Consider the following 16337-nt stretch of genomic DNA (forward strand, 5'->3'; position numbering starts at 1 on the left):
ATTGGTAGCCACTGGAGATGTTTGAGGAGGGGAGTAACATGCACAGAGCGTTTCTGGACAAAGACAATCCGGGCAGCAGCATGAAGTATGGATTGAAGTCGGGAGAGACACGAGGATGGGAGATCAGAGAGAAGGCTGATACAGTAGTCCAGGCGGGATAGGATGAGAGCTTGAACGAGCAGGGTAGCGGTTTGGATGGAGAGGAAAGGGCAGATCTTGGCAATGTTGCGGAGCTGAGACCGGCAGGTTTTGGTGATGGCTTGGATGTGAGGGGTGAATGAGACAGCAGAGTCGATGATGACACCAAGGTTGCGGGCTTCTGAGATGGGAAGGATAGTAGTGCCGTCAACCGAGATTGGGTCCTCACCCAATCCACAGCAGTTGCTGGAGCTGAAGTTCTCAGAGGGAGGGAAGACCTGAGTCTGCCTGGTACCTTGAATCTCTGCGTTCTGAAGGTTGTTGTAAGTTCTTTGTGGGTCATCAATCGGTCAGTTAATTGCATTTATTGAGCACTTACTGTGTGCAGAGCTCTGTACTAAGCACTTGGGGGAGGACTAAATAACAGACATAAATTCCCGTTTACAGTCTAGAGGGAATGTATCTACCAATTCTTTTATTTTGAACCTCCAAAGCACTTAGTACAGAGCACTGCACAGAGTAAGCACGTACTATGTGCAGGGCATGGTACTAAGCACTAGGATAGATGCAAGCTATTCAGAATGGACACAGTCCATGTCCCACATGGGGCTCACAGAAGTAATCATTGATTGTCCCTTTCAACACTGGACAGAACTATTTCCCTTAACCCTGAAAAAGCTCTAGGACACAAGGCCCTCACATCAAGGAGTCAGTCTCCTCCCCGAATGTGCTTAAAGGCTTTATTTAAATATACATAAAGTACTTACTAGGTGCCAAGCACTGTACTAAGCACTGGGAAAGATATGAGCTAATCAGGTTGGACACAGTCCATGTCCCACATGGGGCTCACAGTCTTCATTCCCATTTTACAGATGAGGTAACAGAGGCACAGATTAGTGAAGTAACTTGCCCAAAGTCACACAGCAGACAAGAAGTAAAGCCAGGACTAGAACCCAGGACCTTCTGATTCCCAGGCCCATGTTCTATCCACTAGGAAACACTGCTTCCACCAGCAGCAATTCTTCTGGTCAATGATGAATTTTAAAGCTAGGCTTTTGTAAACTTGGTGTGTGGTGGGGTGGTGGAGGTTGGGAAAGGCAGAGCTTAAGAGACAGCAAGACAATGTCCATAATTTGGCTTTTCATTTGTATTTATTTTTATGTAAACAAATTTAAGACTACTTTTGTTAAGGCAGTTGTAGAACACAGTTGTGTGAGGGCAAACACTAAGGCTGAACGTGCTAACAGTATGGACGGAGACTGAGGATGGACAACCGGAAGAATTTTGCATTTTGGTAAGATCCTTTCCCAACTCGATTCTGTGTGCTAGGAAAAGCTGGAGGGTCAAGGTGTCAATCAGTTTGGGGAGACAGAGGAAGCAATTGCCCCTCCTGGATACTCCCCAATTGGTCATTCAGAAAGTGATTTAGAACCACTTCTATGAGAAGGAGGTGAAGCCCATAGGCAAAGAGAGACCAGAACTCAAGTGGACTGTTCAGTTGTAAGTATCTGGACTGAAACAGAGGAATGACCTGTTCCAAAGTCCGGTCATTCCCTCACATCCGCTGCTCTCATCCACAGTTAGTGTCTTCAACTAGAAAGTAGGGTACCGCCGGAAGAAAAAAAAGAAAACGAAAACACACCTCAAACATCTTCCCAGACGGACCCTTCCTCTATGTAAACCACAGGTAGCTTGCACACTTTGTTTTCAAGGTGCTGAACCCTGGCCACACTGAGATGGCAGAGAAGAGAACCACTAGTGGTCCTGACACCCTGCCCCAGCCTGGATCTATTTTTCCAAGACATTACAAGCCTCCCGGATGCCCAGACCAGACGAGACTGTTGGGATGGAAGTACGGGGATGAGCTGGCAGTCTGTAGTTGGGGGTAAGAGTGAGTGCATAACAGGGTGGTAACACGCACTTCAGAAATCTCATTTGTTTCTGGAAAGGAGTGCCAGCTGAGCGGCAGAGAACCAGGCCCAGGAAGAGGTCATTGGGCATGGGACACTGGCGTGCCAGACTCAATACGCTGAATTAAGGCACTCGGCAAATGAGGATCATGGGGTGAAAGTTAGCAGCAGCCACTGGAGGCACAGCTAAAGCAGATGACACATTTCCAGGTAAACCCTCACTGGTTTGTGAAACCAGCCTCCACTTACTGTGCAACACCTCAGAATCACCTTCGCTCGGGTGCGTTAGCGGTGACCTCTATGGCAGATTCAAAAATAGCTGTTCGTTCTCTTGCCACTTTCATCCACCACTCAGAAGACGACTGGGGGGAAAAAGACTTCTGAGTTCCTGGAGCCACAGCATATAATTGCTGGTTGCTCCTGTGTTTTCACCACTTGAGTGGAAGCTATTAGAGGTCAAGGGATGGATATCTCTCTGTCACTCCCATCAGGAAGGAAGTGGAGTGGTCTCACCAGCATAGCTAAAGCAAAGTATTAGGGTAGTCCTTTAGCCAACATCAGAAACCCTACAGGCAAAAGGGCAAGGATCAGGGTCAGGCTCCTGCTATCACAGGCCTCACGAGAGGCATTCCCCTCCGAGGACTGGGTGAAGGGGTGAATGATTAAAGTTTCAAGGCTGGGACCATAATGGGTGTGAAATAAAGTCTTAACCAGAAAGTGGGGGAACAGGGCACACTTAGTACAGTGTTCTGCACATAACACTCAATAAATGCCGTTCATCGAGGGAGGGAGACAGAGAGTCAGGGCTCATCTGGGCAAATGGTGGCAAGTACTCATCTCACCTCGTTGGCCGGATTAACCAGTGACCAGGGCCCCAAGCAAGGCAATTCGGGGGTGGGGGAGGAGAGGGCTGAGTGAGGTAATGAACAACCTGAACCTGCTTGAATGAAAGGAACAGCTCCAGTATGTCTGACTGCAAAGTGATTTCAGACAGTTTCCACAAGGGCTGCTGCCACTTGCTGAGTCTATGGCCTTTAAATGTGTTGCCCGCTGAGCAGTGGAGGCTAGTGTTTCCTACCCCAGAGAAATGTGTGCTGTTGTGGAGGAGCAGATGAATAAAAAGAAAGATCAGAAAGTATTCAAAGAGAGAACACCGCATCTCCCCCAATCTTGGTTGATCGCAAAGCCCGGCTCCTGGTGGGAGACAGGCCTGGCCTGGCCTGTTTTCTGGGCCAGGGCAGAGACTCAGAACAGGGGAGCAACCTGGTTAGTCACTGATCAAGCAGCCCCTCCCTGCCCAAACACGGGCCGCCACAGAGTGCTGCCAGGGAGCTTGGGGGTGGCAAATGTCACCCTGCCTTTTCCAAAGGGCTGAGAGGATGGTGACACCTGGGAGCTTGCCAAGAGCCACACAGCATTTGGTGGTTAGGAACTAGTTCTTTCTCTTGAAGAAAGGATTAGCTGTCAAGAAAATCAAGTGAAACCACTCACTGTCAGAGGGCAGTCAACAGTTTGGGGAGAGCAGATCGGGAACAGACTAAGCTCCCCCTGAGGGGCTGTTAGAAGGAGAACACTTAGGTAGAGAGAGCACTCTGATTCCATACCTGCTAATGGGCCACAGGCAATCCAGGAAATACAGCACCAAATGGAGGGACAAAAGAAACCCCCTCCCCCCACCACCTACCTATTTTTGTCACAAAGCGTTGGGGCAAAGGGGAGACACACAAAAATAAAACAGAAATAATACTGCGGGAAATGATTTTTAACATGTATATCTTCTGTCCAGTCTGAGAGTTGAGACCACCCCCGTTTGAGAGGGAAGGGGTTTCAATCTTTCCTGGATGATGCTCCCCAAACCTCCATTTCTGTCCCACGAAGGAGAATGACAAAGCGGTCAAGCATCTTCCCGCGTTGCCTTTGGTGGTAAGCAGTCCCTGGAGAAGCTACTTCTGTTTCGGCTTGCTGTCGTCCTTACCATAGGCAGATCCTCTGTTGATTTCAGTGACACCTATCATCCATCGGACCCCAACGGAAGCTGCAAAGGCATATGGGAGGGGAGGGGTTCAGGGTGAGGCAGCCAGGACACAAAAACCAAACCATGGAAGCCCCTTTCAGACTTTAAAAGCCATCACCTAATGGGCAAAGTTGTTTTGCTTGTGTCAATGGTGCAGCACACCAGGCAGAATATATGCTCAAGTGCCATACCATGTGGCACTGCAAGTACAGCTACTACTCCAACCTACCCTTCCTTCCATTCTGCACAGCACGGATACAACCAATATAAAAGAAGAAAGGGGTGGAAATGTGAAAACAATACAATTACTCTTTCAGCTGCTCTCGCCCTCCAGAAGCAACACCCCACATATGTTGCCAGGAAGGGTAGGAGTAGCAACATGGTCTAGGGGATAGTGCTCGGGCCTGGGTTTCAGAAAGACCTGGGTTCTAATCCTGACTCGGCCACTTGTCTGCTGTGTGACCTTGATCTAGTCAATTTTTCTGTGCCTCAGTCATCTCATCTGTAAAATGGAGGTTAAGACTGTGAGCCTCACGAGGTATATGGACTGCATCCACCCTGACTAGCTTGTATCTACCCCATCGCTTAGTAATGCCTGGAAAAAAGTAAGCATATAATAAATACCATTTTAAAAAAAGTACTCCAACTCTCTTTTAGATCCTCCAAGTAATCTCGGGAATCATTCTTTTTGTTTCAAGAACTGCCTTATCCAGTTTCCCTGCACACTGCACCACAAAATAGAAAGCGTTTGAAGCAGGGTAGCTGTAGTCCAAGGTTGGGCCCTAGGAGGGCAGAAACAGAAGTGGGCTTCTGTACTGAAACCTGCCTGGAGTAAGAGCATGTGCGATCTGCAGTTAGGTTAGAGGGGGACAGAGAGCTCACTATCAGCTTTAAAGCACTCATTCACTTTGCCCCCTCCTACCTAACCTTCCTACTACAATCCAGCCCACACGCTTTGCTTCTCTAATGCTGACCTACTCACTGTACCTTGATCTCGCCACAGACCTCTCACCCACATCCTGGCTCTGGCCTGGAACACCCTCCCTCTTCATATCCTACAGATATTCAATCTCCCCCAAAGCAACATGGCTCAGTGGAAAGAGCACAGGCTTGGGAGTCAGAGATCGCGATTTCTAATCCCAGCTCCACCACTTGTCTGCTGTGTGACCTTGGGCAAGCCACTTAGCTTCTCTGTGCCTCAGTTGCCTCATCTGTAAAATGGGGATTAAGACTGTGAGCCCCATGTGGAACAACCTGATTATCTTGTATCTACCCCAGTGCTTAGAAAAGTACTTGGCACATAGTAAGCACTTAACAAAAACCATAATTACTACTATTATTAGCTCTTTAGCCCCCTTTAAAGGCCTTGTTGGATTTCCAACACTCTTCTCCAGCTTCCCTTGACACTATCTTATTATGGGCACAAACAGAAATGAGCATCTCTCAGCAATGGGGCACTCCTTAAGCTCCCCTGATGGACAGGACACTTTATTTAACCAACCAATCAGTGATATTTATTGAGTGCTTACTATGTGCAGGGCACTGTGCTAAGTGATTGGGGGAGTACACTGCAATGACCCATGGAATCATTTCAGAGAAACTGGACAAGGCATTGCCTGTAGGAGCTGGCTTTCTCCACAGAACCCATACAGCTAGCAAAGAAAAATTTTCCAGGAAAACTTCCAAAGGTCTCTTGTTCCCCCACCTTTAGGGCAAGATGCTGGATTCCAATACTCTTTTCTTTATGCTATCTGTTAAGCACTTACTATGCTCCAGGCACCGTACTAAGTGCTGGGATAGATACAGGCTAATCAGGTTGGACACAGTCCCATTTAACAGATGAGGTAACTGAGGCCCAGAGAGGTGAAGTGACTTGCCCAAGGTCACCCAGCAGACAAGTGTCTGGAGTCCCCCCCCTTCATCCCCCCCATCTTACCTCCTTCCCTTCCCCACAGCACCTGTATATATGTATGTATGTTTGTACATATTTATTACTCTATTTATTTATTTATTTTACTTGTACATATCTATTCTATTTATTTTATTAGTATGTTTGGTTTTGTTCTCTGTCTCCCCCTTTTAGACTGTGAGCCCACTGTTGGGTGGGGACTGTCTCTATATGTTGCCAATTTGTACTTCCCAAGCGCTTAGTACAGTGCTCTGCACATAGTAAGCGCTCAATAAATATGATTGATGATGATGATGAAGTGGCAGAGCCAGGATAAGAACCCAGATCCCTCTGACTCCCAGGCCTATGTTCTAATCACTAGGCTATGCTGCTTCTACAGTACTGGAAGAACTATAGTGTCAAGCAAGCAGAGAGCCCCTTGTGCAGAACTTACCCACAACGATGACCAGGGCAAAGCTGGCCAGAGTCAGTGAAGACCCACTGCTGACCATGTTGATGAGCAGCTGGAATAAGGGGTAGAGCAGCAAGAGGGCCCACAACAGCCAATTCAAGAGCGTCCATGGCCGCCGGGGGGGCACGATGGCGGTGCCCGGGTAGGTGCCTGTCTGATAGTATTGCTCCTGAAAGGCATCCTGGGAAGAAAATGAACCATGACACTTCAGAACTTTGTTATGGGAGGTGAAGCCACACAATTAGGATGTTAATCTCATGGCAGATTCTGGGAAAGCAGAATTCTGGGTAGTCAATCAGTGGTATTTAGTGAGTGATTACTATGTATATAGCACTGTACAAAGCACGTGGGGGAGTCCAAAACAACAGAGTTAGCAGGAGTTGGGGATGCCTGTCTTGCCTTGCTCCAAGCTCTCTCTTTGCATCAGTCAGGACAGATGGACAGATGGGAGGGGGTGGTCCTGGACTGTGTGTTGTGGCCTATAAGTCTACCCATACTGTACATCGACCTCAGTTTTTCAGCAGGCAACCTGAACTCACCAAACAAGCCGACAACCTCCACCTTCCCCTCATGTTGGCCTCAGGGATCCTACTCTGTCATGCAGTAGCCGAGAGCCAGGCTAGCTCGGGGCAGAGTATGTTGGCTATGACAGCACAAATCCCAAATGCAGCTGGATCAATCAAGCAATCGTATTTATCAAGCACGTACGGTGTGCAGAGGACAGTGCTAAGTGCTTGGGAGAATGTGTGACATTTCCTGCCCACAGTGAGCCTATGCTAACTCTGGAGACAGGGCAGGCTATACTCAGGAACCAGGGCTGAAGCTGGGGCTAGTGCTCTCTAACCTTTTATCCTCAGTCCCGGCTCAGTGAGAAAGATCCATTGGCCAAATGAGCTGGCCAAGGTCAGACAAACAATTGACCAATTGACAAGTCTTTCCTTTCCTCTTCTACCATTCCCTTGCCCATGCCCATCACCCCCGCCAGCTCTTCCGTACATTCAACTCCCTTCTCAGGCCCCCGGTTCCTCCCCCTCCTCCTTCCCTCACCCCCAACGATCTGGCCTCCTACTTCATTAACAAAATTAAATCCATCAGGTCCGACCTCCCCAAAGTCTCTTCCCCCCTTTCTCCAACCCCCCGGCTCTCAACACTCTCTGCTACTCTCCCATCCTTCCCAGCGGTATCCTCAGAGGAACTCTCCTCCCTCCTCTCAAGTGCTACTCCGGCCACCTGTGCTTCTGACCCCATTCCCTCTCATCTTATGAAATCTCTCGCTCCATCCCTTCTCCCCTCCTTAACTTCCATCTTCAACCGCTCACTCTCCACTGGTTCCTTCCCCTCTGCCTTCAAACATGCCCATGTCTCTCCCATCCTAAAAAAACCCTCTCTTGACCCCACCTCACCTTCTAGTTATCGTCCCATATCCCTCCTACCATTCCTTTCCAAACTCCTTGAACGAGTTGTCTACAGGCGCTGCCTAGAATTCCTCAACAACAACTCTCTCCTCGACCCCCTCCAGTCTGGCTTCCGTCCCCTTCATTCCACGGAAACTGCGCTCTCAAAGGTCACCAATGACCTCCTGCTTGCCAATTCCAACGGCTCATACTCTGTCCTAATCCTCCTCGACCTCTCAGCTGCCTTTGACACTGTGGACCACCCCCTTCTCCTCCACACGTTATCTGACCTTGGCTTCACAGACTCCGTCCTCTCCTGGTTCTCCTCTTATCTCTCCGGTCGTTCTTTCTCAGTCTCTTTTGCAGGCTCCTCCTCCCCCTCCCATCCTCTTATGGTGGGGGTTCCCCAAGGTTCAGTGCTTGGTCCCCTTCTGTTCTCAATATACACTCACTCCCTTGGTGACCTCATTCGCTCCCACGGCTTCAACTATCATCTCTACGCTGATGACACCCAGATCTACATCTCTGCCCCTGCTCTCTCCCCCTCCCTCCAGGCTCGCATCTCCTCCTGCCTTCAGGACATCTCCATCTGGATGTCCGCCCGCCACCTAAAGCTCAACATGTCGAAGACTGAGCTCCTTGTCTTCCCTCCCAAACCTTGTCCTCTCCCTGACTTTCCCATCTCAGTTGACGGCACTACCATCCTTCCCGTCTCACAAGCCCGCAACCTTGGTGTCATCCTCGACTCTGCTCTCTCATTCACCCCTCACATCCAAGCCGTCACCAAAACCTGCCGGTCTCAGCTCCGCAACATTGCCAAGATCCGCCCTTTCCTCTCCATCCAAACCGCTACCCTGCTCATTCAAGCTCTCATCCTATCCCGTCTGGACTACTGCACTAGCCTTCTCTCTGATCTCCCATCCTCGTGTCTCTCTCCACTTCAATCCATACTTCATGCTGCTGCCCGGATTATCTTTGTCCAGAAACGCTCTGGACATATTACTCCCCTCCTCAAAAACCTCCAATGGCTACCGATCAATCTGCGCATCAGGCAGAAACTCCTCACCCTGGGCTTCAAGGCTGTCCATCACCTCGCCCCCTCCTACCTCACCTCCCTTCTCTCCTTCTACTGCCCAGCCCGCACCCTCCGCTCCTCCACCACTAATCTCCTCACTGTACCTCGCTCTCGCCTGTCCCGCTATCGACCCCCGGCCCACGTCATCCCCCGGGCCTGGAATGCCCTCCCTCTGCCCATCCGCCAAGCTAGCTCTCTTCCTCCCTTCAAGGCCCTGCTGAGAGCTCACCTCCTCCAGGAGGCCTTCCCAGACTGAGCCCCTTCTTTCCTCTCCCCCTCGTCCCCCTCTCCATCCCCCCGTCTTACCTCCTTCCCTTCCCCACAGCACCTGTATATATGTATATATGGTTGTACATATTTATTACTCTATTTATTTATTTATTTATTTATTTTACTTGTACATTTCTATCCTACTTATTTTATTTTGTTGGTATGTTTGGTTCTGTTCTCTGTCTCCCCCTTTTAGACTGTGAGCCCACTGTTGGGTAGGGACTGTCTCTATGTGATGCCAATTTGTACTTCCCAAGCGCTTAGTACAGTGCTCTGCACATAGTATGCGCTCAATAAATACGATTGATTGATTGATTGATTGATCCCTTCTGTGTCCCCTGGACTTGCTGCCCTTATTCGTCCTCCCTCCCAACCCTACAGCACTTACCTACATATCTGTAATTTTATTTATTTACATTAATGTCTGTCTCCCCCTCTAGACTTACAGTCTAGAGCTTACAGCTCATTGTGGGCAGGGACTGTGTCCATTATATTATTATACTGTACTCTCCCAAGTGCTTAGTATAGCTCTGCACACAGTAAGGTCAGACAAACAATTGGTGGTAAAAATATTTTGGTGGTACTGATTCGTTATGTTAGAGGGGCACAGTTTAGCAGGCACATAGTATGGAAAGTAGGCGCTTACAATGGATTTGGTTACACATATAAATTACTATCAGTTCTTATACTGAGTCAGGAAAAACAAGTCAGGTAAAGTGAAACTAGGTAACAGTTATGAGGACTGCTGATTTATCCATTTGATGCCAAAGAAGTAGCTGAGCTTGTTGTGGGTAGGGACTGTGTGTGTTGATTGATATATTGAACTCTTCCAAGTGCTTTGTAGAGTGCTTTACATTCATTTATTCATTCAATCATATTTATTGAGGGCTTACTGTCTTCAAAGCACTGTACTAAGCATTTGGACAGTACAATTCAGCAACAGATAGAGACAATCCCTACCCAACAATGGGCTCACAGTCTAGAAAGGGGAGACAGACAACAAAACTAAACAAGTAGACAGGCATCAATAGCATCAAAATAAATACATAGAATTATAAATATATACACATCATTAATAAAACAAATAAACATGTACAAATATAGGCAAGTACTGTGGGGCAGGGAAGGGGGTAGAGCAGAGGGAGGGAGTAGGGGAGATGGGGAGGAGAGGAGGTAGGATATGGGCAAGGGATCAACAGCAGGACAGGCCAGAACAAGGCACAGTGAGGAAGTTAGCAGCAGAGGAGGGGACTGTGCAGGCTGGGCTGTAGAAGGAGAGAAGGGAGGTGAGGTAGGAGGGGGCAAGGTGATGGAGAGCCTTGAAGCCGAGAGTGAGGGGTTTTTGCCTGATGAGGAGGTGATAGAGAGCTTTGAAGCCAATAGTGAGGAGTTTTTGCTTCATATGAAGGGTTGATAGGCAATCGCTGGAGATTTTTGAGGTCGGGGGGGTGACATGCTCAGAGCATTTCTGCAGAACGATAATCCGGGCAGTAGAGTGAAGTACAGACTGAAGCGGGGAGAGACACACAGTAAATAAATACAACTGAATGAATGAATAGGATTTATTGAGCACTTTATGTGTGCAGAGCACTGTTCTAAGTGCTTGGGAGAGAGTACAAAATAACAGAGTTGGTAGAAATGTTCCCTGCCCACAACGAGCTCCCAGTCTACAGATGGGACTAACAAGTCTTTCCTTTCCTCTTCTACCATTCCCTTCTGTGTCCCCTGGACTTGCTGCCTTTATTCGTCCTCCCTCCCAACCCTACAGCACTTATCTACATATCTGTAATTTTATTTATTTACATTAATGTCTGTCTCCCCCTCTAGACTTACAGTCTAGAGCTTACAGCTTATCGTGGGCAGGGACTGTGTCCATTATATTATTATATTGTACTCTCCCAGGTGCTTAGTACAGCTCTGCACACAGTAAAAATAAATACGATTGATTGATTAAATGCTCAATAAATAAGACTGATTGACTGACTGGGTCAGTGCCAGAGTTGTCCATTACGGTGAGGCTGTAGAAAAAGTAAAAGGTTCAAAAAGAGATTTGGAATAAAGGTGGGGGTAGTGACCTGGAGAGGCATGAAGGAATGAAGGGTTCAGAGAGAGTGGGACCAGGAAAACCTGAAATCTGAGTTCTGTTTGGATTAGAGGGTGGGTAGCTTCTAAGCCCAGTTAGAGTGTAAACTCCTTGTGGACAGGATACCTATCACATTATTCTGTACTTCTCAAATGGGCACTCAACAAATACTACTAATATTGAAGTGCATGGAGGAACAGAATTTGCTCACTGAGGCTATAGGAGTGCCCTCTCCCACTGGCCCTGGATACCATGCCAGGATTTGGGGGGCACCCCTCCTAGTCATCATGATTCCATGTTACAACTTAGTCACTAAGCTACAGAGATACCTCCAAAACAGGACTTTTTAGTAATCACATAAAACTATAATTTCCTGAACTGCAGGCATTTTCCCCTCTACCCATTTACTTGTGTCTGGTGCCCTGAACCTACTTTCAGTTAACTGCTAAAATAATAATCTGCCATAATTAATGACTATAATCTGATTCAATTCTAATTCTAATTCTAATTCAGTTCTAATTCAATAAAAATATCTCCCAACAAATTCCTGTAGAACACAGTTGAGAACATTCCTCTGCTGCCGACACACCATGGGAGTTCAAGGTTGGGACAAATAAAAGCTACTGTAAGCTGATCAATTATAATGTTAAGTTACAAGGAAAATCAGTTATATTAAGTATGACCAGTTCATCTGTCCCCCAAGTTCAGGGGCGAGTTCTGAGCTTCATGCCCAACTGGGCCCTCTGTTTGCAGTTTCTTAATCAGAGATTCATTAGACTGTGAGCACTAGGTGGGACAGGGACTGTGTCCAACGTGATTAACACATCTCTACCCCATTGCTTAGAACTGTGAGAAGCAGCAAGGGTCTGGTAGTCAGAAGGACCTGGGTTCTGATCCTGGCTCCACCACTTGTCTTCTGGGTGACCTTCGGCAAACCACTTCATGGGCCTCAGTTACCTTATCTGTAAAATGCTGATTAACAGCATGAGCCCCATGTGGGACAGGGTCTGTGTCCAACCTGATTACCTTGTATCTATCTACACCAACACTTAGAACAGTGATTGGCACATAGTAAGAGCTTAACAAGTACCATAATAATGATATCAAGAGTGCTTGACACAAAGTAAGCGCTTAACAAGTACTATCATTTCACAGGGTGCTAATTGTGACAGTGAATTTTAAACCCATACAAGTTCTTTGAGTCATGCCGATGAACAACTTGGTGGGATCAGGGGAAGGAAAGAAGTCAGCTTGAGGGGAAAACCAGAGGAACTCAAAACTGAACCAAGGGGGCACAGTGTGCAGAAGGTTGAGAAGCAGTTTTGTCTAGTGGATAGAGCACAGGCCTGGGAGTCAGAAGGGCCTGGGTTCTAATCCCAGCTCTGCAAATGGTCTGCTGTGTGACTTTGATCAAGTCATTCCACTTCTCAGTGCCTTAGTTACCTATCTGTCAAATGGGAATTAAGACTGTGAGCCCCATATGGGACATGGACTGTGTCCCACCTAATTAGCTTGTATCTACCCCAGTGCTTTTTACAGTGCCTAACAAATACCATGAAATTAAAAAATAAATAAAGGTTGAGAGTGGACATGCCAATGTGAAGGTAACACCTGGGATTTCAAACGCTCCCACCAAATCTTCCTATCAGAATTGTGAAAATGTAGAAAATTGGCCAACAGATTTTATTTTATCCTGGTGGAGGTGCTAATGAACGAGCAACAGTCTAAAGGCCAGGAACAGAAGGAAAGAACAGGAAACCAAGGGTATGAACAATAAACAAACTATAGGCCATGGAGAGGTGACTACACAAGGAACAAAGGAAAACAAAACAGCACTTTACAGCCACAAAATGTCACCCATCATCTTCTGACTGCAGTCTAGGAGATCAATTATTTCACTCATTTATAACTCACTGTTGACCCAATCCAGAAAACAATTTCTGAATTTCTCACCCAAGCCAGAAAACAAGCTGACCTTTTCTTGGTAGAGTTTATGGAGCCAGACAGAACACTCCTCTTCATCCTCCGGGACTTCTTCTAGTGGAATCCTTCTAGAAGAGCCATAAAAAGACAAACTCTAGTTAAAAGGTGTCGGCAGGGAAAAGACTGGCAACTATCTTAACACCCTCTTTTCTGCTGAGGGCCTGGATCGCCTGCATCTGTTGCATTTTTCCAAATGTAAAGAGCTCTGCACACAGTAATAATAATGGCATTTATTAAGCACTTACTGTGTGTAAAGCACTGTTCTAAGCGCTGAGCACTGTTCTAAGTGCTGAAGGCGCTTAGGAAATTGATTATTTTAGAATGGTGTTTGCTAAGCACTTTCTATGTACCAGGCATTGTACTAAGCCCTGGGGAAGATACAAGTTAATCAGGTTGGATGCTGGCCACATCCCACATGGGGCTCACAGCTTTAATCCCTGTTTAAAAAATGAGGAAACTGAGGCCCAGAGAAGTCAAGTGACTTGCCCAAGGTCACAAAGCAGACAAGTGATGAAGCTGGGATTGATTACTTATTTATTACTTACTGATTGTGATGGGGGCCCCATGCACCATGAAAAGGTTGCAGATATTGATTGAACGTACGCACTCTTGTTGTCATATTTGGTATGGGCCTTAGACCCTGCAGCCCACTGGCTGGGTCTGGGAACCAAACCAAATAAGGAGATAGACTCCGCCCAGCTCTGCACCAAATCTGAACCAATCCAGTCCCCGCTGTTTTCAGATCTGTACCAATCACTGTGATCAGCAACAGCAGTATATAAGCTTTTTGCATCGGGCACTCGGGCACCTTTTCCCTTAAGGAAAAGAGACCGCCGGGTGCATTACCCCCTATTCGGTCTTCGGCCTTACCAGGAAAACTCTATTAAAACTCTCAATAGTCACATGCTGTCTGACTAATTCTTTAGTTGCCCGGTGACCTTGGTGGCGATTCAGAACTGCCGCTGCCATCAATTCTTTATTTTCTATTAGGACTTCGAGCCTAGTCCTGATCAGATTCCTTAATATATTTTGCAGTTTGAACTCCCTCCTGCCCCTGTCCTCAGAGATGCTGTAAACTGAATACGTCATTTAATTAGAAAAGTCCCTGAAAATGGAAATCCTAACAGAGTTGATGATTCAGAAGTAAAGCTACATAGCCGTTCACATTTTAAGTCTGGTCAACACTCATTAATCCCTGCCAAATTAGTTTTAAAACTCAGGTTTTACTGAAGGGGTTAAGCTGAGCCATTTCAGTATAATAGAGACGCAGATTCGAAAATGCAATCCTGGCATCTCTGAGGCTTCTTAAAAGGGTGTTTACTTTAATCCACCCAGAAGCATTACTGAAAAGGAAATTAATAATAATAATAATGATGGTATTTGTTAAGTACTTACTATGTGCAAAGCACTGTTTTAAGAGCTGGAGGGATACAAGGTGATCAGGTTGTCCCACGTGGGGCTCACAGTCTTAATCCCCATTTTACAGATGAGGGAACTGAAGCACAGAGAAGTTAAGTGACTTGCCTAAAGTCACACAGCTGACAATTGGCGGAGCTGGGATTTGAACCCATGACCTCTGACTCCAAAGCCCGTGCTCTTTCCACTGAGCTATGCTGCTTCTCTGCTAATAGGATTAATAGGATTAAGGTGTTCAGAACACAGGCAGGGAACCCAAGATACCATGTTTGGTGAAATACTGTGTGATTTCCACTCTGTGCATGTTCGCCCAAACCCACATCAAACTTTTCCAGAGTGACCACCATTTCCAAGTCTGTTCATAGATGATAGGAGCCTATTTTGGGATCCTTTTTTTCAATAAAGCTTCCTCCTCAAGGTCAAGTCACCACTGAACAAGAGCTGAATATGAGTCAGACCCAAGATGACTGGGACTACAATTTGGGGTAGTAGTTTAAGTAGGTGACTCCATCGTTCCTGGGGTGTGGGGTGGTGATGAGAGGGCTGGAATGCTGTGGGGCGGTAACAAGACCTAGTGCAAGCCAGCAATGAGAAGTCTCCCTCCACCCTCTCTTGTTACACTTAGCAAAGCTGGGGAGCCAGGGGCCCAACCTGTGCACAGAACAGGGGCCTGGTAGTCAGAAGTTCTAATTCCGGCTCCAACACCTGTCCGCCGTGTGAACCAGGGCAAGTCACTTCACTTTTCTGTCCTCAGTTACCTCATCTGTAAAATGGGGATTAAGGCAGTTAGCCCCATGTGGAACATGGACTGTGTCCAACCTGATTAAGCTGTATTACACCTGAGTTTAGTACGATGCCTCGCACATAGTAAGCACTTAACAAATACATTAAAAAAATGCTGCCCCTGCTGCCTCCAGTGTTGTCATGGAAACAGACCCCATGGCAACAATCTCTCCTCAGGCTTTGTGAGACATCTCAACCCCAGATGCCATGAATGGTTAGCCCTCTCTGACCCCACACAGCCCTGCTGCTCTCTTTCTAGAGCTGCCATTCACACTGTAGACGCCTGGGTTTCATGACAGTTGATGTGTACTGTTTTCTGACTCAGAGAATGGAGTAAAAGGGCATGAAAAAAGGACAAGGCACTTGAAAGGAAAATGCCACTAGAAGAATGGGGGAAAATAGGCCCCAAAGAGATTCGAGGAATGCCCCGACTCTGGCTCATCTGCCACCCCTGTGCCAGTATACACAGCATTGAATGGGACCTCAGGCAGGCTTCCCACAGCGAACAATTTCTCGTGCCTTCACACCTCACCACTAATGAGTTTGGGACCCTTTCCAGGCCAGATGAAGTCAGCCCACTCAGAGCCAGAACCAGCTGCAAACTTCCCTTGAAGCCAGAGTTAAGTTCTGCCTTCTCCATATGAGCCCCGTCCCATGTCCAGTGGCCCCTCAGTCTTGTGGTCAGCCTAAACTAACAACCTGGGTTTGGGGAAGTCTGTTCCCTCCCCATGTGCTTTGCCCTCTCCTCCAATACCCAAGGAGCAACACTGGTGAGCTGGAGGGAGGGAGTTCCCTGTTCAGTGCATTTTCTTAAATTTGGGTCACCACCTACTCAGTGGGAGATAAAACCAGCCAGGCAGCCTGAAGTCTTGCTTCTTGATTAAACACACCATCCCCACTGCCCAGGTAAG

At 47.3% G+C, this 16337-nt stretch overlaps 1 protein-coding gene across 2 annotated transcripts in view; it reads right to left on the reverse strand.

The window, feature by feature from the left end:
• Positions 1-1165: 1165 nt before the first annotated feature.
• The window catches only part of AGPAT4 (1-acylglycerol-3-phosphate O-acyltransferase 4), a 167372-nt gene continuing 152200 nt past the window's right edge, over positions 1166-16337 (reverse strand). For both annotated transcript variants that reach the window (XM_038741164.1, XM_038741155.1), the window contains 3 exons: positions 13220-13295; positions 6405-6603; positions 1166-4083 (listed from right to left, as the gene is read on the reverse strand). In XM_038741164.1, the coding sequence (XP_038597092.1) occupies positions 3992-4083; positions 6405-6603; positions 13220-13295 (367 nt within the window). In that variant the 3' untranslated portion in view covers positions 1166-3991. The remainder of the gene's footprint in view (positions 4084-6404; positions 6604-13219; positions 13296-16337) is intronic.

Source organism: Tachyglossus aculeatus, chromosome 2 (genome assembly GCF_015852505.1).
Source record: "Tachyglossus aculeatus isolate mTacAcu1 chromosome 2, mTacAcu1.pri, whole genome shotgun sequence".
NCBI classification, from domain to species: domain Eukaryota; kingdom Metazoa; phylum Chordata; class Mammalia; order Monotremata; family Tachyglossidae; genus Tachyglossus; species Tachyglossus aculeatus.